Source organism: Argiope bruennichi, chromosome 5 (assembly GCF_947563725.1).
Source record: "Argiope bruennichi chromosome 5, qqArgBrue1.1, whole genome shotgun sequence".
Classification (NCBI taxonomy): Eukaryota; Metazoa; Arthropoda; class Arachnida; order Araneae; family Araneidae; genus Argiope; species Argiope bruennichi.
In genome coordinates, this window is record NC_079155.1 from 87995450 (window position 1) to 88019100 (window position 23651).

The following is a 23651-nucleotide window of genomic DNA, read 5'->3' on the forward strand; positions in this document are numbered from 1 at the left end:
GCATACAATGTATTTTGTTATCCAATAGCTGCTTTATGAATCGTTTAAAGAATAGATAATGAAATTTTACTACTGCAAGTTATAAGATAATAAGAGAATAAATTAACAAATTTTTTTTTTAATTTAGAATTTTAATGGAAAGTCAGAAAGTAGTTTCCTGTGTTTAACGTATGCACATTGTTTCGTTTTGAGTTAACCGATTCCTGATAATAGTTTAGAACGCATTTATGTATCAAATATAGGAAACTGTCTACTAGGTGATTAGATGAAAAAAAAAAAAAAATAGATAAATCAACTACTAATTACTTTCTGGCATAATCTTTTTATTTATTTCTACTCAAAAGAAATTATTCCACTTGTACAGTTCTGTACTCATGTAAAGTAAAAGCTAATATACTCTACTTGTACATTGTCTATAACTACTTGTATTTATACAATGATTTTAATTGGTGGCAGATTTCCAATTAGAGCCATTAGGCTTAGAAGGGGTTGCAAGTAGGCCGATTAGAAAACTTTATTTTCCGAGTTTCCGAGAAAATACAAATTCTACGAATGATAAAATATCCGAAAACATCAAATATTTTATCAAGTATAATTGGTCAATTTCCTTTGCGTTTCCTTAAAATCGTAATTTACTTAATTAAATTATAATTCCTTTAGTTATTAAAATATGTATAAACTCGAGCATCTGCTTCAATAATATTGTATGATACTCTCCAGCCCTTGAACTAATTTGTTTTTGTTCTAATTACCCATTCACTCCTTGTCCTCTTCGGTAATTCTTGTGTGACGTGTACTTATCATTATTACTAGGATGTTAAACAAGACGAGTAACTTCAGTGGTGGTTCAGTCCCACAATTCAAGAGAAACCACAGAACTTATCTTCTAAAGATTTTTTTTTTTTTTTTTTTTTTTTTAAAGGGGGAGGGTGTCTCTTATTTCTTCATCAAACTTTTCGTAGTATTAAGTTTTTGAGGTTTGTTTCTAATCCTAAGGTTAAAAGTTTTATCTGTCATTTGCTTGAAAATCCAAGCAAATGGCTGGTGATTGGGCGATGTTTTGTATGTATATCTGTTTGTGATTTTCAATTAATATTCCCAATTCACTTTGATGTCACACTAATTTGGACTTCTATAAATTTATCATAAACCTTGTGATTACCTTTTAGCAAATAAATATCACTATAATAATGATTCGAGCAGTAAAATGTTTTTAGTAAACTGACCTAGTAAAATATAGTAGTCAAAATGTTTACAAAGAGTTTTGAATAGTGCTATAACCCTTTTAATTAATCGTATTACTTACTTTCCATGGAAATTTTTCTTGAATGTATGAAAAACATTACTGATAGTACAGACAAAATTTTCTTTCTGATAGTACAGGCATAACACCAGTAGAATTAAGATAAATATGCACAAAATTGTAGATAAGTACTAGTAAAATATCTTTTTAAAAAAATGCAAATCAATTGAATAATATGCCCATGATCGTAAAAATAAACAAGAATTCATTAAACTCTTTCCAAAACCGCTTCGCTTTTATATTATTGTTCATAATATAATGGTATGGTATAAACATCAACAAAAATAAAAATGATAATTTGCAAAAATTATAATCAATTATTTTTCACAAATATCTTACTCTTATTTTTGACTTGCAAAGACTTTTCTGAATTTCCAAAGAAGAATTAAAAAAAAAAAAAAAAAAAAAAAAAAAAAAAGATTTGAAAGAGAAAGAAAGTTAGTGAAGAAATGCATGATTTTGAAGCTCCCATTTATTCAAATTGTGAGCAAATTAAAAAATTATAAAGAATTTAAGAAATATTCACTATTCCTACATTTTTTTTCCTTCATTTTGTTGTACCTAAAAAGTATGTGTATGTATAATTTATTCTTATTTCGTACGTATTTCAAAATCTATATTGTTTTATTTTCTTTTATTTGAACTCACCCGTGCAAATCTATGTAAATAAATTTAAGAATGGCAGGATTAAATATTTTGAAAAGCTATATATTAACTTTAATGTCATTCAAAAAATAAACTAACTAAATTATGCAATTTTTTTTTTTTTCAATTTGAAAAATTTCGTATTTAAAACTCAGTAATATAACAAGTAAATTATTTTATTTATAAATTATTGAGTTATTCAAAATTATTTTTATAATGACAAAAATACTAGCGATACATACTGCATCATTATGTTGAATAGGAAATATATACATATCACCATTGTAGCTGGAATATTTAAAATATGGTGGTAAATTTTCGCAAGTATATAATAAATAAATGATTTTTATTCACTTTAATATGTATCACTATATCTAATGCATTTAAAATATTAATTCAACCAATTAACTCCAAGTTGTGTTAATTTCTCTTTTAAACCATCACTATTTAAACAACTAATTTCAACATGCCGACAATCACTTGTTTTTGTATATGAGGGAGATTATGTCGTGGAACCCGGAAATCGAACTTGTACTAATACCCTTGGTGGCAATCATTTACCGCTTACGTCTGGACAACAGGTGTCCACATGCTGATTCATAAGCACAGCAGTCTAGAGAATCAGCACTTAATGGATTCCTATTGTGGTTAAAAAAAACAAACAGAATGCTTTCCTGTGAATGATAATGATTTCCTAATAGCTATGGTTTCAACAAGCCTTGGTTTAAGAAATTTAAAAATAACATTTAGATTTTACACTACATGGGTTCTCACCCTATCTTTCCCACGCGAAGCTTTCAGCTACAATGAAAGAATTCAGCATTTAGGGTTCCCATAATTGGCTACGTATCTCATTTGGAGTTGTTAACAATATTCGTTTCAAGTGTCATGGTGAATCATTCAATATCGGTATCTGTGATTGATTAATAAATAGTAGTTTCATATTAATCAGTTAAATTAAATGAATATTCACTAAATAGTGAAATATTTTGATTTTTTTTTATTGGGAAGGTATTGCTCCTAATTATATTGCGTTGAGAATTGTTATAAGGATGAAAAATGTTTAATCAGACGAATAATCAGCTGGATATTAATTTTTTTTCTTAAAATTCTATTTTATAAATTTATTTGTGTGTGTGTGTGTGTAAATTAGAGTAATTATTTCTCTCATTTAAAGTATATTTTCCTATTAATAGTTGGAAAATCTTAAAATGTTAATAATGACACTTGTTTATAATATATATTATTATATTTTTATATTATTACTTATATATATATATATATATATATATATATATATATACAAAATTTTAAAATTTAAGGACAAATAGTGAATTTATTTTCGATTTTTCTTTGTTTTAATACAACTTGAATTGATAAAAAAGTCATATCTAATAATATTTATTATACTTTACAGGTAAAAAGAAACAGACAAGACACAGAAAGTGATATCACCAATATTAGCCAGCATACAAATTCTATAAGGTAAGTCAATTTACTGAGTTAAAATTAATTAAAAAGTTTACAAGCTAATTAAAAAGTTTACAAGCTAATTAAAAAGTTTACAAGCTAATTAAAAAGTTATTATTGGTAATGAAATGCATCGATTATCTATACATTTATTTGAAAAAAAAATCAGAATGGAGTTTTTCTTATTAATTAATAAAACTATTTATATTTACTGTTTCTTTATATTATCGTTTTCTACAAACAGCAGCAGAAAAAATTATATTTGTAGAAATGAATTTTCATTTGAGAGTTAATTTATATACACCCTTTAAAACATTATAGTGCACGGTTGCATATATTTGAAATCCTTATATTTCTTCCTCTTAAGTTAAATATAAGTAACATAAGAATTAATTAATAAAATAAGAGTAATTTATTTGTTAAATTTTTGGTTGAAAGATATATATATATATATTTTAAATAAAGATATTTTAACCAGGCTTTATTTTTCGTAAATAATTAAATTTATTTAAATCTGAAGCTCAAAATTTAAATTCTTTTTATGCTTTAACCAGTTAATTACTCCGATTTATGAAATTAAAACTCATGGAGCATATGGTTAAAATATTGGTTTATTTCTATAGATATCCTGCTCATCTTTACATTTATTTACTATTTTTTAAGATGAATATTGTATACTAATGCAGCTTAGTTAGAGTAAAAATATATTTTTACTCAAACTAAACTGCGTTCAGAAATATATATATAAATATATATATTTCTAAATAATCTTTTGGAATTTTATTTTAAAATATCTGCAATATCTTAACCCTTAATTACGTGTATTTGGCGACATCCACATCCATTATCATTTCTTTTTACTTTTTTCTTCGAGTACCTAAGCTTGACTCCCCCCCCCTCTCTTCCTCCCCATTCTGCTTTTCAAAACTCACTGGGCGTGAAATCATTCTATTCGCCACTCACAGAAAAAGATCGAAAAGTTCGATATTAAAAGTGATTCGTCAGGCCACGTGCTTCGCCGAATGTCCCATTGTGGTCTGGAGAGCCCCTCCCCACCCCTGTCGTCTGGCGGGAAAAAGAATGAACGCTTCATCATTCTCGCAATCTGTCGCTAATCTCCATTCGAGCTGTTGCCTGTTCTATAAATCTGTTAATCTGCTTTTCTATCCTCCGAGCCTTTTCACGGGGTCAAGGGGGTTTAATATACCCTAGAGAGCCGTTTCGATTAATCGACATTCCAAACCAACGCGTGGTGGGTCCTCAAGCCGATCGGTTTAAATTCTTCCGCCTTTTTGTATTGCCGATTTTGGATTGCTGTTTGGTCGTGTTCTGTAGAGAATGGGAAATGGCTTTTTCGAATTCTGATTGTTTGCATTTTTTATTACTGACTGATAATTCAATTGATAACACAGGGAAGGCTATAATGAGATAATACCTATATAAATAACCCTGAATTTAATTCTAATGTATTTAAAAATAATTTGTTTATTTTACGAATTTTGTATATAAGGAAAAATTATAGACATTCTGTTTAATCAATTTATTTAGATGTTTTTAAAATTGTAGAATTCCTTCCATAGTGATTAGATATGTTGAAAAATGTATTGTTTACTTACGCTCAATTTTAACATCATTTACTATAATTCACTCGTCAATATTTGATTCAAAATCGCAGACGATTTATAAAATTTTTGTTTTATTATCTTTATTTTTATTTTATTTATTTGTTATTATTATTATAACTTTGCTAAAAAAATGATAATCAATAAACAAGCTTTTTAATCGGTTTGTTGAGTTCGTTTTTCAACAAAAATGGAATGCAGTTAAACTTACTATTAAACGAAACCATGCTACATTATAAATAATATTACCAAATTAACACCAGCTTATTTTTATTCAAACCCTAGTATCTTTTTAAACAACAAATTCAAAAATTCAATAACATACCACTATTGCCAATCTGAATTAACAACTGTTTACAAAATAATGTTTATAATTATTAAATAACTATTTGTGAGTTACTTTTAAATAAAATATTCATAATATATGTGGCAACAGGCCTTTCTGTCTTTTCCAGCCTTTCTGGAATCTGAGAATATTCTTAATTAATCGACATTCAAATCCTATTTGATATCGTAGATGATATAGGTCTTCCAATTTCAATTCTGAAACAGATAAAAAATTTTCACGCCAATTTATGTCACTGATTGTGACATTTATTTCCGCCAAGGTTTTTTGGGAATCGGAACGATCTAGAATAATGAATAATTGAACGTTCGACTCTTACTTATAACGATGCTTTTCAATCTTTTCACCCACTCAAATTATGTACTAATTGATCGCTGTTTGATAATCCGAAACCAACTAGCATTTAAAATTCGCATAATTTTGTAAATTGAATCTGAGAATATTGTTTCAAACATATTAGTGAAACATTTCTAATCTGTTTCGTAATAGAGTGCTTATACAATACGACAATTTATTTCGAAGAAATATTGAACCAATTGTCTTTCGAAAACAATTATATATCAAAAGGAACGGCTCGTATTTGATTTCAAATTGGATGAATATATCACATTGCTGATCAATTAAAATAAATTTATTTTAAAAGACAAATACAGTCTTTTTTTATAGTAATAATTTATGTAAGAATTCTTTTTCACTTTATCATGTATAAAGTATATAAAGAGAAAATATTGTAATATTCAAAGAATTCAAGCTGGAGAGTTTTATAAGTTGAGATCTTTGAGAAAACGTATTTTTGTAATTATGCCTTATTGTGAATATGGACACTAAAAAGTATTATTTAAGGATAAAATTTCATAGATTTTTAAAGGATATTATATTTTTTAAGGGATAAAATTTCATAGATGGTCATTACTTCAAATTTGTAAACATCTATCAAATTTTGAGTAAAATCCATTCAGAGGAAGTCTGTCTGTTCGACAATACGAGTGAACGCGATACTACAAAACGTAAAGAGCAAGATAGATAAAATTTAGCACACTTGTTTATCATATAAGATGCAAATCTATATCAGATTCTGAACTAACTCCATCAAGAGGTTGACCGTGTGTCGGTTTATACTTTTGCATACACGTCAACGCGAAACTTCGAAAGCGTAACAATTAAGTAAATGAAATTTAGTTCATGGTTTTAGCATCTAAAGAGTAGATTTATAGCAAATTTTGAACCGAATCTCTCAAATAAGTTGAGCGTCTGTCAGGATTCAATTTCAGATTTCATTTCAGATTCTTATACAATTGTTGTGTTATTCACCAGTGGGATGATGATGTTATTTTCGTCTGCATGTAAATGAAATAATATAAAAAGGAAATGACTGAAATTAATAAAATTTGTTATGTGATCTCGTGACTACAATTGTAGTTCTACATCAAATTTTAATTTTGATTGACTTGTAAAAAAGGGTTTTCAAAATACATATTCAAATTTGATTACTTGTGTATTAATCTATGGTAATGTCACATTAATCATCAAATATTACAGTTGGATTCAATAAAAAATTTTACATTCACGGCAAAGATCTATATTTCGAAATTATTGTTAGCAAAGTCATGCATAGTAATCACTGCACCAAAATCCACAGTTTTATGCTTGTGTTTGTGTGGGACGGGATAATACTTTAATTACTTTCGAAACACTTTAAAGATTATGAGAGAAATTTTGGAGGAGACCATTCCTATTAGTTCCCATGGCAACATATAGTAGATTCCCCAGTATCCGGCCTAATGTGGCAGAAGGGCAGGCCGGATAAGCCGGAGTTCTATGAACTCTTTTCTTTGCCCACCAATACCAGAAGACAAATATAACTTATACCATACCAAGGATAACTGTTATAATAAGTATTTTCTCACTTATTGAGTATTAAACCCTCCATTTATCTCAAGCCACGTATAATGTAAACGCGGCGACGGTCAGGTAAATCATAGAAGCAGTTGCCGGTAACGTGTCGTGTTAAAATAGTAGGCTCTGTACTGATAATTTATATATGTTTATATACTGCACTGCATGCTTCAAGAATTTATTAGAGAAAAAGTGTGTTAAAAGATATAAGCTACTCAGATTTTAATATAAATTCTGTAATACCCAACTTACATACAGGATACATAGATTATGTTGCCAATGTAGTGCCTTGGTTTCCTCATTTAATATCCATGAAAGAAAACTAGGCCGGATAGTCGCGAACCGGATACTCGGATATGTACTATATATTATTTTGATTTCGATAAGTAGTTTTAATTCTTTATATATTTCGCCCTTCAAGCTGAGAGCTGCCGGATTAAATCGTTTGTCTATATTCGAACGAAATATAACGAACAAAATCTGGTTTCGCTGCAGCAGAAATTCAATATCTCTTAATAAAATTATATCTCTCCATGCCGGCGTCCTGGCATAGGGGTAGCGCGTCTTCCCCTTGATCTGGGCGTCCCGGGTTCGAGTCCCGGTTTAGGCATGGTTGTTCTTCTGTTGTTCTATCTGTGAGATGTGTGAATGTGCCCTCCTGTAAAAAGGGGTTGTGCAAGCGAATGAATGATGCGTGAGTGGCAAAGTCGTACTCTTGGCCCTAGTTGGCGCTGCTATAAAAAATAAGAGACGTCCCCCTCAGGCTTAAATCGCTGTCTTCGTAACAGCGGGCTTGTCAGTGGCAAGTGCCATAAGAAACAAACAAACAAACAAACATATCTCTCCATTCATTGTGATACTTCTTTTGGAGAAACTTTTATTTGATTCGTCCCCTAGTTTTATTGGGTATTAACGAGCTATTCATTCACCTTATCAGTTTCGTTTCGAACAGTCAGTTGTTTATTAAGTGACTTCTGGAGAATCATTACGCTCATGAGTTCCGTGAATCTAATTGAACTATTTGTCTGCATGATGTTATCTTTTATTTCATTTCTCCGAATCGGATAATTAGATATTGACATATAAAAGGGAATGGTAATTTTGCTGAAAACTTGCCAACTATTTTCTTTTTGAACGGATTGTATAGAGTATTTACGTAAAAGCTCTTATCGCTAAGATGCATTTCTAATTAAATTACTTTATTTTGTCTATTGCTTTTAAATTGTACTAATTACAGTCACTGATAACTAAAGTTAATTCGTTCAAGTTTGTGAAAAGCAAGTCAGTTTTGTATTTATTATATCCAGATAAATAGTCAATATGGCCAGAACATTTAGTGAGTGAAATCTCGAGTTAAGCATGTAAAAAGTTACAGCACATTATTATGACTAATAATATATGTTGTAGCAATTGCTTTTCTCTATCTTTTCTTTTATATAATAAATAGCGATGCCTGGTTAGGCACGCATCCCATGGTGCACTGCGATTGTTATTATTAAGGAGACGAGATGCTGTTCTGTAGAAGTGTGCGTGCGTTAATGTCTTGTCTTTCGTGTTTGTGGTTGTTTTGTGTGAAATGCAATCATAAAAGAAATGTCCTGTTCTGTTGCTTCCACTGCATGGATCATAATGATCTTCATTCCACCGCAATTTTCTAAATATTATATTTAATGACTGACAACTAAATTAACAACACGAGCAGCATGATGCGGTTTATTATTATACATATTTAATTACATATACAGCGTGAATATTGTATTTCGTCAATGACAACATTAGTTAAAAATAAGGAAAAAAGTGGCGCTGTATATAGCTGGTTGGGCCAAAATATTTTGTCAAAAACTAACCAAAGTATTTCGATACAGTATAAGGATAACATGATGGTATATTATTTCAAATAATCCATTTGTTCTAGACATTGTTTTTAAAAGTAACTGATATTTATATAAATAAAATTTAGTTTTAAACATCAGCAATTGGTGTTCCTTGTTATGAAATAGTATCTGAAGTTGTAGCTCATTAATGGCATAGAACTGTTGCAACATATTTCATATACATCTGTTGTGTTATTCACCAGTGGAATGAGGGTTTATAGCTTTTTGCGTAATTATCACCTTGCGTTCTCAAGAGACAACAATGAATGACTTAAAGATACGATAGTAATGATCTTTATTTTGAAATGAGCTCACTCTATTAATATTTTTGACAGAAATATTGAGTAGTTAAATATTTTGAGACATAATTTTATTCTAAAATAATTACTAATACTTGTATGCAATTCTAAAAAAGTGAATTTTTTTTTTTTACACAATCTTATTAGTGAAACTGCAAAGGGTTTTTCATTCATTTTAAATTGATATTAATGGTAAGCTTTTAATAAAATGTTAATTTTTATATTACTGGCTAAATTTAATTCGTTTATTACTATTGTAATAAACGGATAACATAATTTATTCTTAAACACTATTTTTAATTAGTTCAATTATTATAACGACCTGTTTAAAACGTCACAAAAGTTATATTTTAAGACTTCTTAATTTTGTATCGCGATCAGATGACGAGGGTCATGCTTGGGCAGGAGGTAGAATTTCAAAATTTTAGCTCCTTCTTTCCATCGGATTTCTCGCCCCTTTGGCGGGAGGGAGGTCCGCCTGCCGAATTTTACATGCAGTGGACATTCTCACACGGCAGCTGTGTGGAGAGTATTTCCTATCAAATTAATACATTCTATACTCTCCTAACTTGTTGTCGTAACGAGATTAATATAAAGATTTAGCCTGACACAGTTTCATCGATGAAATTTTTTGAAACCGATGTATTATTTGATTTTAATTAATAATTTACTAAACATTGCTTAAAATTAGTCACTTATAGTATTCAGGATAAAATAATGTATTTCTGAAAATAAGAAGAGCATAATTTTATTATGAATAGCAATTAAATTCGACGGACATAGAATGCGGCCACATCACATATAAAAGCATGATATGTGTTACAATCGACCTTTTCTTTTTATTTTTCTTATTTATTTACTCCTTTCATGTTGGATTATTATTTTTAAACGGTCTGCTACCAGTTTTTGCCACAAATTATAAAATTGTCATCAATCAAATTGACCACGATATTGGATGTGATGAAAAATGGAAGCTCTAAAGAAATTTTGCAAAGCGTTCCGTCTTGCGATAAGAAGAGTAGAGAAAAAAAAAATAATAATTTCTTGGATGTTAAAGAGTTATGATGTACATTTTGTTTTTATTTAATTGAAGGAAGAGTGGATAATTCTGAGTTCATCTTTAAATTGATTATGTTTGTTTAAAGTAACTGATTCAAGGCTTGTTAAGTCTTGTTTATGTCAAAAGACATGTATTTGCTTTTTCGCATTTGATATCTTCAAGTTTTCGGAAGTCTTTTGATGTTTGACATTTTTCTATCTCGTAATATTTTTCAATTCCTTAGTAGCAGTTCTAGACGGATATGAGTTATGATTTTTGTCTTTTTAACCGATAAAAATGAAGCATTCAGCCGTGGGATGTGAAGTACTATTTCAGAAATATTTTAATTGTAAAATATGGTGGTGAAATGTTTCTATTTTTTTTTTCAGATTAATTTTGTGATATATTAAATTTGAAAGATAAAACTTTTAAAATAAAAGCTAATATCATAAATAATTATTCGCAGTTTAAAGATTTTTTTATATAAAATATTTTCGCAAGTGAAACTGTTAAATTTTTTTACCTCTATTTTTTTGTCCCGTTAGAATATCTTAAATAAAAATAAATTTCTAAAAGAAAGATCATTTGCTGTTTGAGCAAGAATATGTTTCTGATTTATTGCTTGCATATTTGAATTTATTTTTTTATTAATTAATTACAAAATTTGGATTATATTTTTATTTAGAAAATTCCGCATATAATTCGGTTCAAAATTTTAATTTCAATTAGACATAGGATTTATATTAAAATTTGACTGAAAATGAAAAGGGTTGTTATGATGAATTATCGATTAGTAGATTAAGTAAAAGAAAATAATACATAAGATAAAATATAAGTACAGATTTAGTTAAATAAAAATTTGTAATTAATTTAATTTTTATTTCAACAGTCCATTTGACGGTATAACAACAAGCAAAGAGCGTATTGATTCATAGAGTATTTATTCCCTTTGAATAATTATTTTAGACAGAATTCGAATCTTCAAATTGGCCATTTTATTTTGAAGATTTATTGACATGACATTCTTTATGTGACATTATCCTTTCTAGCATGATGTTTACAAATTGTAATGTTACTTTTCCTATCCATGGTATATTGTAAAAATGAATTATTTCTGTATGATTGACCTACTCTTAATTCTTTAAAAAATGTAATAATTTAAAAAAATAATGTTTTAAATTGCAGAATAATATAAAAATCAGATTTGTGCAATCATATTTTCGAAAACTATCGAGGAAAAAAAACACACACCTAACTTCGCCTAATTTTTAATTAAACAAAATTATAATTAAAATTAAAAAAAATTGCTTTTAGGTACATTTGCTGGTTTTCAAAAGAATATCTACGCCAATTTTGGTAATACTAAGTCAAACATTTTGTCCTTTAAAATGGCAACAGACAAAGTAAATATACAAACATTTTCCTTTGTTATTAATAGATAAGTTACCTTGAGATATTTATCTATTTAGAATAATCTATATAAGATCTATTAATAATCTCATGAAAATGTGATTTTTTTTTACTACGCATTGAAAATCTATGGCGTTGGGAAACCAACTACTTAGGCAATTATTTAAAGATGCGATAATTGATCGCTGGATCTTGTGCGTGTGTAATGACCTAATGTGTAATCAGCCAGCAGACACAAATAAGTTAATCACTTCGAGAGACTGTCTCGTTTTTTTTATTTGCAGGTTAAGGCCAAGGATTTCTATAAACTATTCCACCAAGTAGCTGACATAAACATTTGATAAGCGTATTTTGTTTTTTGATGGAGGGATGTAAAAAATGATTTAACTGTCAGTGAACCAATATTTTTTAAATCTTTGAAATAAAGTATCTATCTATTTTTTGAATTCCAATAATGTAGGACATTAAGTGGTTAGATTAAACTATGATTGTTAACAGTTTCAAAATGGTAATAGCAGATTTGTTTTTTGTTATGTTTCTCTTACTTACAATGTATTCTAAGAGAGATAGTTAAAAAATATAGTATCTAAGTATTTTAAACTTTTGAGTTCTGAATGTTTTTTTTTTAAAATTATATTTGCATTGTAAAGAGCAATAACTCAGAAATAGACCCCTCTAAGCGAAAGAAATTTGATATTTTTACGCCAAAATTGTAGATTTCTGTCATATTTTTAAAGAAATTTTTCAAATGAACGTCTGTTTGTCTTCCGGTTTATGCGATAGGAACAAGATAAATCAAAAACTCAATGAGGTAAATTATTGAAATTTACTCGGTGGTTTTACTACCAGAAATGCAGATCTATTTCAAATTTTGAACCAATTTCATTAAAATGTTAATTGTTGTTTTTAACTACAAGCATATAAATATATCTAAAGCCTGTCAGTTTTTAACAACAAGCATATGGATATATCTAAAGTACTGTTCTTTTCAGTATCCTGAGACGACCACTTTTCGACTATTCTATCTCACAACGAGGCGGTATTTTGTCGAATTAAACCCAACTTAACGCATGCGCAAAAATGAGGAAGGTTTTAGAATCCGTTGGCAAACAGAATATGAGAGCGCGGTAATTCAAAAACGTAACGAACTAGATAAATGAAATATGATTTGGGGTTTTAACACTAAAGTTGCAGATTTGTATTTATATGATACAAACAAAAGGTCAAGGGTTTCTGTTTACTAAATTAGGAAACTAAATGAAAACGCCATATTAGGCGAATATATATGGAAATTGAAAGCAAGAAACTACGGTTTGTTTTTGCAGAATTCGATCAGGATAAAATTAATAGACTGTTTGAACTTCGAGAATTTGAACATGATAATTGTTTTTAATACAAAATATCCTTTAAATTTTAAAAGTCTTTGAACAAAAAAAAAAAAAAAAAATGTTTTCTAAGCGTAAAACATTAGCATAAAATATTGTTGCTATGATAAAATAGTATTCATTTTCTGTATTATTTTACACTTCTTTGAAAGTTTTATCAAAAATTGTTCTCACCTTTTTAAAAATATTTTAAGCTTTTAATGACTGAGGGGCTTTAACATATTATTGCGTAAGATATTATTAATGATTCTAAGGCTCATCCGTACTTCTGCAATATTTATGTAAATACTAGAAGTGTTTAACTTCTAGTATTTACTTTACTTTACACAACTTTAACACAACTATGAAAGAAAAAAAAATGAGGCATTCTTGCACCTACATCCATTTAAATAACTATTCCTATTGTAAATACATAATAATACAAATTTTATTTAAATTAATCTTAAGAACAACATTAAAATGATTGTAGTTTATAGCATACAAGAATTTTAGTGCATTTTTAAAGAGGATGGTTTCTGAATTATTTCATGAAAGTGTCTTGCTGTAGGAATCAATTGATCGGTACACCTGATATCAACGATAATCTTAATGTTTTTCTTAGAATAGAAGCACTTTTTTTTTGTTTTTGTTTTAAAGTTCGATGTTTATGGCGATCTGATTAGCCGTGTAAAGCTGGTGAAGAAAATGAATTCGGTTAATTTTCTGTTTTTAGATTTCAATTCCCGACGTGTTGACAAGATGTTTGGAAGCATACCGAGCCTTAAATTGCTAACCCAACTACTTAATAGTGAGAAAAGATAAATATCCGGAAATATTTGCTGAAAAGACACTTAACGATACGTTGCGTAATTTTTCTGATTCGTTGATTTGTGTTAATTTTGTAATGTTAATATATGTTAAAATCAAGTGTTGGATGTAAAATAAGTTTGATTGTTCCGAATCCGTTTCGACTCCAATCATTGATTGTTTCAAATCCATCAGTTTTTCTTATAAACTTAATGATTAACTTTTCACAGTTATCCATTTAATTCAAGTCAACATTTGTGGAACGCTGCAAGACTTGAGCTCACAATATGAGATGCCTTCAAAGAAAAAAAAAGCTCGGACAAAAAAAAAAAAAAAATAACGATAAATATCATGAATTTAAAAAGCCTAAAAGAAATGTAAATTAGAAGCATAAAAAACTTATATCATTATTAATGCACGAAAATTAAAAATTATTTTAGAAGCATAAGAACAAAATATTTTATTACAAATATTATTTGGAGAAATATTGTTATTCATTTTAAAATTTTTTCCTTCAGTTTGTTTTTATTTAAATTAGTCATAATATAGAAACTCTATGTATATAAAAAAAGTGAAAAGTAAAATTCTTAACATTTAATAATCACTTCTAGTTCTGTCACTTTTTTACTGAGAACTGCATATTAATAAATATAAAGTGACACAATCCAGATTATTTATTTCAAACTTGAAGTTCTTTAAACCAGAACAGAAATTTAAAATAAAAAAATAAATAAAAACTAAGAAAATTATTTTGGATTCTGTTAAAACAGTTTTGGATTATGTTTAAAAATTAAATCTAATGTTTGTAACTTAAGTTATTTACTTATAAATAGAGTCCAGGTAATTTAATTCAAATTCTCGATATCTTTTTCTCTGTTTAGGATAGACAGCTGAAATTTGTTATTGTTCTTGTAAATTCCTTATGTCTTATTTCCGTACGTAAGCGTAAGGAGATAAAACATAAGGGATTGGATAAGAATAAGACATAAAGTCTTGGATTATGTTTAAAAATTAAATCTAATCTAAAGCGAGCTATTTACTTATAAATAGAGTCTAGGTAATTTAATTCAAATTCTCGATATCTTTTTCTCTGTTTAGGATAGACAGCTGAAATTTGTTATTGTTCTTGTAAATTCCTTATGTCTTATTTCCGTACGTAAGCGTAAGGAGATAAAACATAAGGGATTGGATAAGAATAAGACATAAAGTCTTGGATTATGTTTAAAAATTAAATCTAATCTAACTCGAGCTATTTACCTATAAATAGAATCCAGGTAATTCAATTTAAATTCTCGATTTCTTTTTCTCTATTTAGAACAGACAGCTGAAATTTGTTATTGTTCTTGCAAATTCCTTATGTCTTATTTCCTTATATAAGTGTAAGAAGATAAGACATAAGGGATTGGATAAGAATGAGACATAAAGTCTTTTATTATGTTTATTAAATCTAATCTAACTCGAGCTATTTACTTATAAACAGAATCCGGGCAATTTAATTCAGATTCTCGATTTCTTTTTCTTTATTTGGGAAAGATAGCTGAAATTTGTTATTGTTCTTGCAAATCCCTTATGTCTTATCTCTTTAATGTAAGCGTCAACACTATTATAAACCATCTGGTATTTCCAATTAATTGATTCATGCGAAAAAATGGTTTAAATAACAATTGTCTTTGTATAATTATGATAAAGTATTGTCATACTCTTTCCAAATGCTTAAGGAGTAGTCGATTGTATAGTAATTTTTTCGATTGTATTGTTTTCATGTCGTACACGTATATATATTACGTATTTTTTTCCATATATTCATATAAATTTCCAAACTTACATCAGTAATTATTTGAACAGAGGTTTCAGATATTTGGAATATGTCGGCATACATTTTTCATGCTGTGGAGATTAAATTTCAAAATCGGCGGATTTCATCATCTGCATTTCTATCGAGGTCAAAATTAGTCATTAAGTGATTTGCCCTAGCGTAATGGGTCAATCGATCGCATCGATATTTAGCAAATCGATATTTTTGATCGTCTTACCTATTCATAAGACACTCTATTTCGATGCAAAAATTGCACAGAATTCTATAGACTATAAGAAACAATAAAACAACAAACCATTCCTAAAACTGATATCGCATCTAATTAAATAGTACAGGAATCGTTTAAATGAAATGTGTGAGAAAAAAAATCACATTTATTTTGATTATCTAAATACATACAATTAGGTAAACATTAAAAAAATATGCTTGCAATAAAAGCAAGAAAAATCAGATCATAATTTGTACCTGAAAAATAACGTCTCTTTACTAAAATGAGTGTTAACTATTCTAGTTAGTAACGACTGAAATATGTTAATCAATGCTCTAATATTCACCCGTGCACTTCAGATTAGCGTGTCTAGACAATTTTATCGACGAATAAGTTCCTAAAAGTATAAACACCTCTAATTGCTGGCGGATAAGGCTTGTATGAAGCTTGTTTACAATATTTTTCAAAGCTTATAATCGTCACTTTTTTCTATTCATTCATCAGGAAGCCTTTTTCCGATTGATTCATGTGTTTCCTTATCAGCGCTGACGTGAAATTGTTACATTTTATTTAACTCTTTCCATTAAAAAGTACAGTCTTCGATCTCTGATCCGGCGATAATAAAGACATGAAAGACTTTTTTCAGCTGGCGGTTGGGCAGAATTTTCATTTGAAATTGTAAGTAAATAGGATGATGTGTCTTTTTTATTGTTTTACTCTCGTATTGATTTCCTTTGCATTGTCACTAAAGTTATTAAATTTTATAGAAATTAAAATGTTAAAAAATTTAATTTGATAAATTCTTTTACCGAATTAATAAATTTATTTTTATACTTATAAAATATTTCCCTTATCTTAATTTTTTCTTTAAGAAGCATATCGAACACTTACTACCTGGACTGTTCTTTCTATGTTATAAAATGATTAAAGAAATTAGAAAACTAAGAGAAGTCTGAACTAATAAACTCGCTTTACCAAATTAAAAACAAACAAACTAAGATTTATCTCGAATTTGATTTCAATATAATTTGATATATTTCCACTTTGATTCGATTTTTACTTACACTTATAATAGTTAATATTAAAAATGATTAACTAAATTTGTGTTTTAACAATTTAACTACTTTTCTTTTAGAGTTATTGTTACTTATAGAATGCAGTTCCTTATTATGATCAATGTGGAAAAATCAGTTTAAAACCTAAAACAACAAAGTGCATTATGCTCTTCAAGCATCTTTATGTTTCGTTTTTTCCCCCCCTTTTCCTCCGATAATTTTAAAACTTAATAACTCTGAATTTCAGTTTTTTTTTAAAACTATTTATTTAGTCGTTAGATTTCCCCCTCCCCCTCCCACAATTTCTAGCATGTGTCCTGAGCTCTAAGCTCAATTTCTAAAATACTCTCGTTTAATGCTGATGAAATAAAGACTAAAAGTAATAAACAATATAAATGCTCAAAAGAAAAAAAGAGCCCTTTTTTTACATTATTGTCTACAACAAGAGTTTTTTTTTTTTTTTTTTTTTTTTAATGTGGTAAGAGTAAAAAGTTTTTTGTGGGCCTCTAAGTAGTTTAAAAGAACGTGTGAATATGTCGGTAGTGTGATTGCCCTAAAAGTTTTGATCAAACATCTCGCTGCATTTTCCCGAAATTTTGATTTTAATCACAATTAATTTAAAAATTTGATTAATAAAGTTATTCTACTCCCTTTTCAATCTCTCCGCAAATTTCGGATTTTTTTTTTTTTTTTTTTTTGCAAAATATTTTGTTAAAAATTAATTTTTAGGGGTGCAATAAGCTAATTAAAAGTTTCTTCAAAGCTGACCTTTATTTATCTTAATTTCACATTTATTTCCTATTAATTTTTAAGCATTATATTATTCTCTGTTTTTGTGCCGTTCTTTAAAATATGCGTTTAAAATAGTTTATAAAACTGTAAATGATTTTAATCAAGTAACTTCTTAAAGTTTTTTTAAATATTGTTTTTCAAAGTTTTTTATGCTTTTAAATATAGAATGAAACATTGCTTACACAAAATCCTCGATAATTGTTTTTTTTCTTTGATTCCTTGATTAAAATAATATTAACGGGACTCAGTTTTGCTTTATTCAAATTTTTGGATAGTCGAATTCTCATTTTGGTTCTGTTAGGTTCAAAATATCCAAGATCTACTCATTTTCAAAAATATTTTTAATCGTAAAAACTTGAACATAAAAAAATCGTTTGTAATTAATCAGGAATTTTATAAATACTTAATATTTTCCTCAAATTAAATGTTAGTTTTCTTATTAAATCAAGTGTTTTTTTGCAATTTTTAAATTATAACATTACTTTTGATGTAACTTTTCCACATATCCAGGATTTGTGCTTTTACAGCCCACTCATTTTTGATAAGAATTTCAAAGTTTTGTAGTGCATGTAATTCATTGTCACCAATTTTGAAATTCCTTTGTCATTTTATTTTTAATTTCTTGAGAGAAAAATCCAAAAAAGTAGAAGAAAAGAAACACTGCTTTTTACTACAATTATGTTTATTGTCTCAGAAATAACATCTAAGAAAGTGATATTTCCTATTTATTTATTTTTGCATAATTTTTCTGTGGAATGAACGTAGCGATGGGAAACAACCTTTAAAATTAATACTAATCTTATTAAATTTTTCATTTTCCATAATATTCAAAGTAATTAATAGCTATCAGCTTATAATTTCCCAAACAAGAGCAACAAATTATTAACTTAAATGGTTGTGAATTAATTTTATCCAATATTTCCTTTAATTAATCTAAATTTTATATTAATGTCGCACATGATATGCATACGACACTCATTTTAAACAAAAAAATTTTCTTTAAAGATTTCTTTTGTTGTTATAAATACGGCAATTATCATCTGCTAAGGATAATATGTAAATTATCACCTGCTATTTAAGCACTGTTTATTTGAATGCCGAAATGTAATGTTATATGAAAACAAAATATCAACCGATGAAATAGGAATGATCAGTGATTATAAAACAAATTAATTTTTCTTGTAATTATTTGTTTTTGTGTAGGATTTGTCATCAATATTTCTCCATTATCATTATTACGCTAAATATTTTCCCTCTATGTAAGATAAATTAGCTATGTAAAATAATCTCAATAAATAGTAAATCCAATTATCTTATTTCAAAATTTGCTTCAATATAGAGAAATCAGTTGCCGACTTGTAAAGGGAAAAAGAACACAGATATTCCTGAATTTTCCCCCAACAAATATTATCCTTTCAGTGACTATACCGGCATGAATATGCGATAAATAAAACAAAAAATAATTTATTAACATTAGATCTGTTTTTATTCGTGTATCCTGATTTTGAATTCTTAAGAACTACGATTAATAGAAATTGTTGTACAAAAAATTATTACTTACGATCATCGGCAATTCTTTATATAATAAGTAATTTCATAATTTTTTTTCGATTCATTGTCAGTAACTCTTATTAAAATAACCTCTTTCTTTTCTTATTAATAATATCTTAACCAGTTAAATGTTTTTGACGAGTACACTTGTCATGGAAAAAGTACAACATTTTGCGTTATGACGAGTTTATTCGTCAAAAGTTATAAGTAGTAAATATAGCTACATTTTTGCGACACAATTTAGATACGCATTTTCTGAAGAGGTCGAAACAGTTAACTGTTTAAGTAAATCCATCTTCCAGAATCGTACAATTTTAAATCGTAACTTATTTTGCGAAAAAATTACAAATTTAAATATGTTTTTAGAGTCCCAATTATGCATTACATTATATCTGCTCATTTTTATAATAATTTTTTAAAGAATTTGAAAAAATAAGATTTAATAGCGTTGGAAAAGATCAAAATTCCAATTTCATATCGAACAATTCTGGTCCTTTATTTTTCAATGTCTATGAACCTTGTAGAAAGCAAATTCTTCGAAAGCCCCTATACTACGTGTATAGAATATGTAAATACCCTTTTCCATTCTCATTCAAAATTATACTACCGCGACATACGCAAATGTGTCCTCGCTCCAGCCGGTGTCTGGTCCATTTTCCATTTTATTCAGTCACGTATCTTATTTCACGCCTGTTCTACATCTCATTTCTTAGGCATTTCATAGACTGAAAATGCTCTTTTTTGACGGAAAAGCTTTCGTCTTTGGTAGGTAAGGTTTCCGAAGCTCTCTCACCCAAAATGCAGATGGTCTACAAAATTATGCAAATCGCGGTGGAAGATGGGAGAATTTTTTGAGGTTCAGGTATTCCTTTTCCGTTTTATCAAGTGACCATGAGAGGAAGAAAGGGTGAATAAAAACAAAATGTGTGAAAAGGGTGTTAGAGGTCAGTTTCTTGGTCATTCGTAAATGTATGTGCAAGATTATATTTCACATTCTGGTTTCTTTAATCTCTTAAATGCATAGTATTTGAAAAGGGAATAAAAATGCACGATTACTTTAGTTAGTTAACTTTACTTTTAGTTTATTGGTTGCCATTTAGTTTATCATAGCACTTTGTTTATTTTGCTAACAATTATTATTAATCCATTAGCTATTAGTTCATTTTGATAACCGTTACCACAAGTTCCATTGGTTTTCATACGTATCATTAGTCGTTTGATTTACTTTGTAATCCTTAATTTTAAATCTTGTACATTTTTTTAAACTATAAATATTAGAAATCTTTTTAATACTGATAAATTTTTAACATTTATTTTTTCATATTTTTTTTACGCACTTTATTTCACACATTTCATGCTTTTAAGGATGGTATATTGTATTCGACATTTCATTCGTTTCCAAACCATCGAAGTTTTAAAATTTTCTACAAAAAAGAATTAGTAAATTTTTATACGAAGAGTTAGCAAACTAAGGATTTTATTTCATCTATTATGCCGCTTTTATAAACAGAATTTAACTAATAGGAAAGTGCTGTATGTTTTATGCATTCCTTTAATATTTTATATTAGATTTACAAACAAATTTACACGCATGGCTAGAGATTTACAAACAAATTTACGCGCATGGCTAGTAAATGTTCCGAAATACATTAATATTTTTTTAAGCTATTTTGAAAATAACAGGAATCGTTAATCTGTTCTTAATAAATGTTCCCCCAAAATCTATTTACCGAACAAATTAATTTTTTTCCTATAACATTTTTAACATTATTAAACTCATACGTGAATTTCCTGTATTTTACATCTTTTTAATTTATTAAAAGTAATAATTAACCGTTGAAATATACAAGTAATATATTTAATAAGATGTGTTTCCTGAATATAATAGTTTGATAGCAAAATTTGAAATATTTTCCATATTTAGCTCGATTTTTATTTTAGATTTGTCGTAAAAATGTCATTGGCTGGCTGTATCTTACACGTCATCAAAAATGTAATCCAATCAATTTTTTTTTAATCACATGAGTCATTGCGCATTCGTGCCAATCTTTGTAATTCATTTCGCTTCCAAGAAAATCGTTTGCATTTTCTCATTAAAAAAAAAAGAGAACAAACAGCAAGATAATAAAATTTTTTCGCGGGAAAAAAAAGGAAGAAAAAGCAAAAAAGAGAAAAATGACACAAGATGGATCGCCTGTAGTTTATCTCGTACGTCAATCGGCAAAAGCGCTCTCTTTTCTTAACTGTTGAGCATTGCTGACTTCCGTTGTCAAATACTTGTCGTGTTTGCCGCAGAAGAATTCGTTGGTTTTTGCCTTAGAGTGGAGCAGAACTCCGATCTTTTTGAATTAACAGGCAATTTAATCTCGAAATATTACCCAGGAAAAGAATATCTTATTTTGTTACATGCACAGTTAATGAACTTTTTTTTGAAGTTAAATATTTTAAGGAAGAAATATAGCTTTTTTTCTCCTTTAAAGAACATGGCGGCTGGAATCTCAGTTTGTTACTTTTTTTCTCGAATAATGCTAGACTATAGCATAATTTTTTTCAATATGTTTATTCATAATATTGAGAGCCGTAAATGTTTAAAATAATGAAAAACACTGCATTATATGAAATTAAAAGAATTGAGATTGTTTAAAAACTCCTGATGAAAAATATGAAATTATATGATTATTATGATACATAAACAATTAAAATGTTATTTCAATAACCGGTCCTTGTTCTGTTATTTAAGAATTATCATCAAGTAATGAAATGGGACTTGCTTTTTTCTAAATTGCATCATAATTAATCGTCATCATAATCAAGTCATAATAATTATGAATGGAATTACCTATAAACTATGAATTAGCAATCTTTCCACTTTTATTGAAGAAAATTTTTGAAAAGATTCAAAACTATCGTCTTATATCAAGGTTTAAATTTCTTTGTCATTTTATCTTTAATATGTTAAGCGTTTCAATTATATGTGGTTCGTAATTATTTATATTATTTTTTTTCTCATATAGTAATGTTGGATATCAATAAAATATTCGTTTTGGGTTTCGAATTCGACAACTATATTTTAAGATGAAGATTTTATACTTTAAATTGCATATAATATAAGCTGTTTTATTAATTATATTAAAAAAATGAAATTGTTATTATAATAAGCTAGTTCTAAATTTTCTTCGTCACAGCTTCTTAAATTTTAGTCATGACCTTAAAGGAGCCGTGTAGGAAAATTTTAGAGAGGAAATTTGTTCATAGGGCCTTTTCGTGTCAAGTTTCAACAGTTCTAAGAAAGAAGAATAATTTTTTAAAAAGAGACATAAATCATTAAAACTTTTTAAATAACTATTTTAATTTATTTTCCTGGTATTATAAGCATATCTTCTTTTAAATTTTAGATGCTACGATTTTTTTTTTCTTCCCCCATCTCGGAAGAGGTCGCAAATGGGAAAGTTTTTAAATATTGATATGTCAATATGGTTAGCCTAAAGTTTAAATATAAATAAGAAAAATTTATTTTAATTAACCATGATAAAAATAATTTAAATGATATTTAGCCAATTTTAATGATTTTCTTTTAGACTCTTCAATAATTCTAAGAATGATATTTATTTATAAACTTCTTCGAAATTTTCTAAATAATTTTTAATCGAATTATTTTTTTTAATCATAATTTGATTTTTGATTTTATTATTTGTTATCTTAGAGGTTGCCCCACCCCTTCTTCTTTTTCTTACACATCTTTAAAGGAATCACAAACTGAAACTTTTTTAAATCCTGATATAAATGTATTTAACTAAGCACTTAAAAAATAAATAAAAAATGTAAAATAATTAATGATAAAAATTATTTGTTATTTAATAAAATTTAATGAATTACATCAGAGAAGATATACTTAACTATGTTTGCTTGCAAATGGTAAGAAATTTGTAAAGTTCTGAATGTTATCTCAGGATAGATATTTTTACGTGACTCTACTTGCATTTGCAACTTGTGAGTTTTTCAGTTCCAGCTAGAGTCAGATTCAAATTAGAAAGGAATGTAGCATTCGAGTGAACCAGTCCAACATGTAGGAGGCGATGAAAAAAAAATTCGCCATCGCTGCAACATTTTAATGAATAAACAAAGCCGAACCGTTCGGAAGCAAAAAACAAATA

General features: G+C 27.8%; 1 protein-coding gene across 5 annotated transcripts in view; it reads left to right on the top strand.

The window, feature by feature from the left end:
- Positions 1-23651, top strand: part of LOC129969257 (eyes absent homolog 1-like) — a 188858-nt gene that overhangs the window by 82607 nt on the left and 82600 nt on the right. For 4 of the 5 annotated variants that reach the window (XM_056083723.1, XM_056083726.1, XM_056083721.1 and 1 more), the window contains exon 2: positions 3366-3433. In XM_056083723.1, coding sequence (XP_055939698.1) covers positions 3366-3433 — 68 coding nt within the window. Of the gene's footprint in view, positions 1-3365; positions 3434-16662; positions 16778-23651 lie in introns of those variants that run through there. The other variant, XM_056083724.1, reaches the window with a different exon arrangement.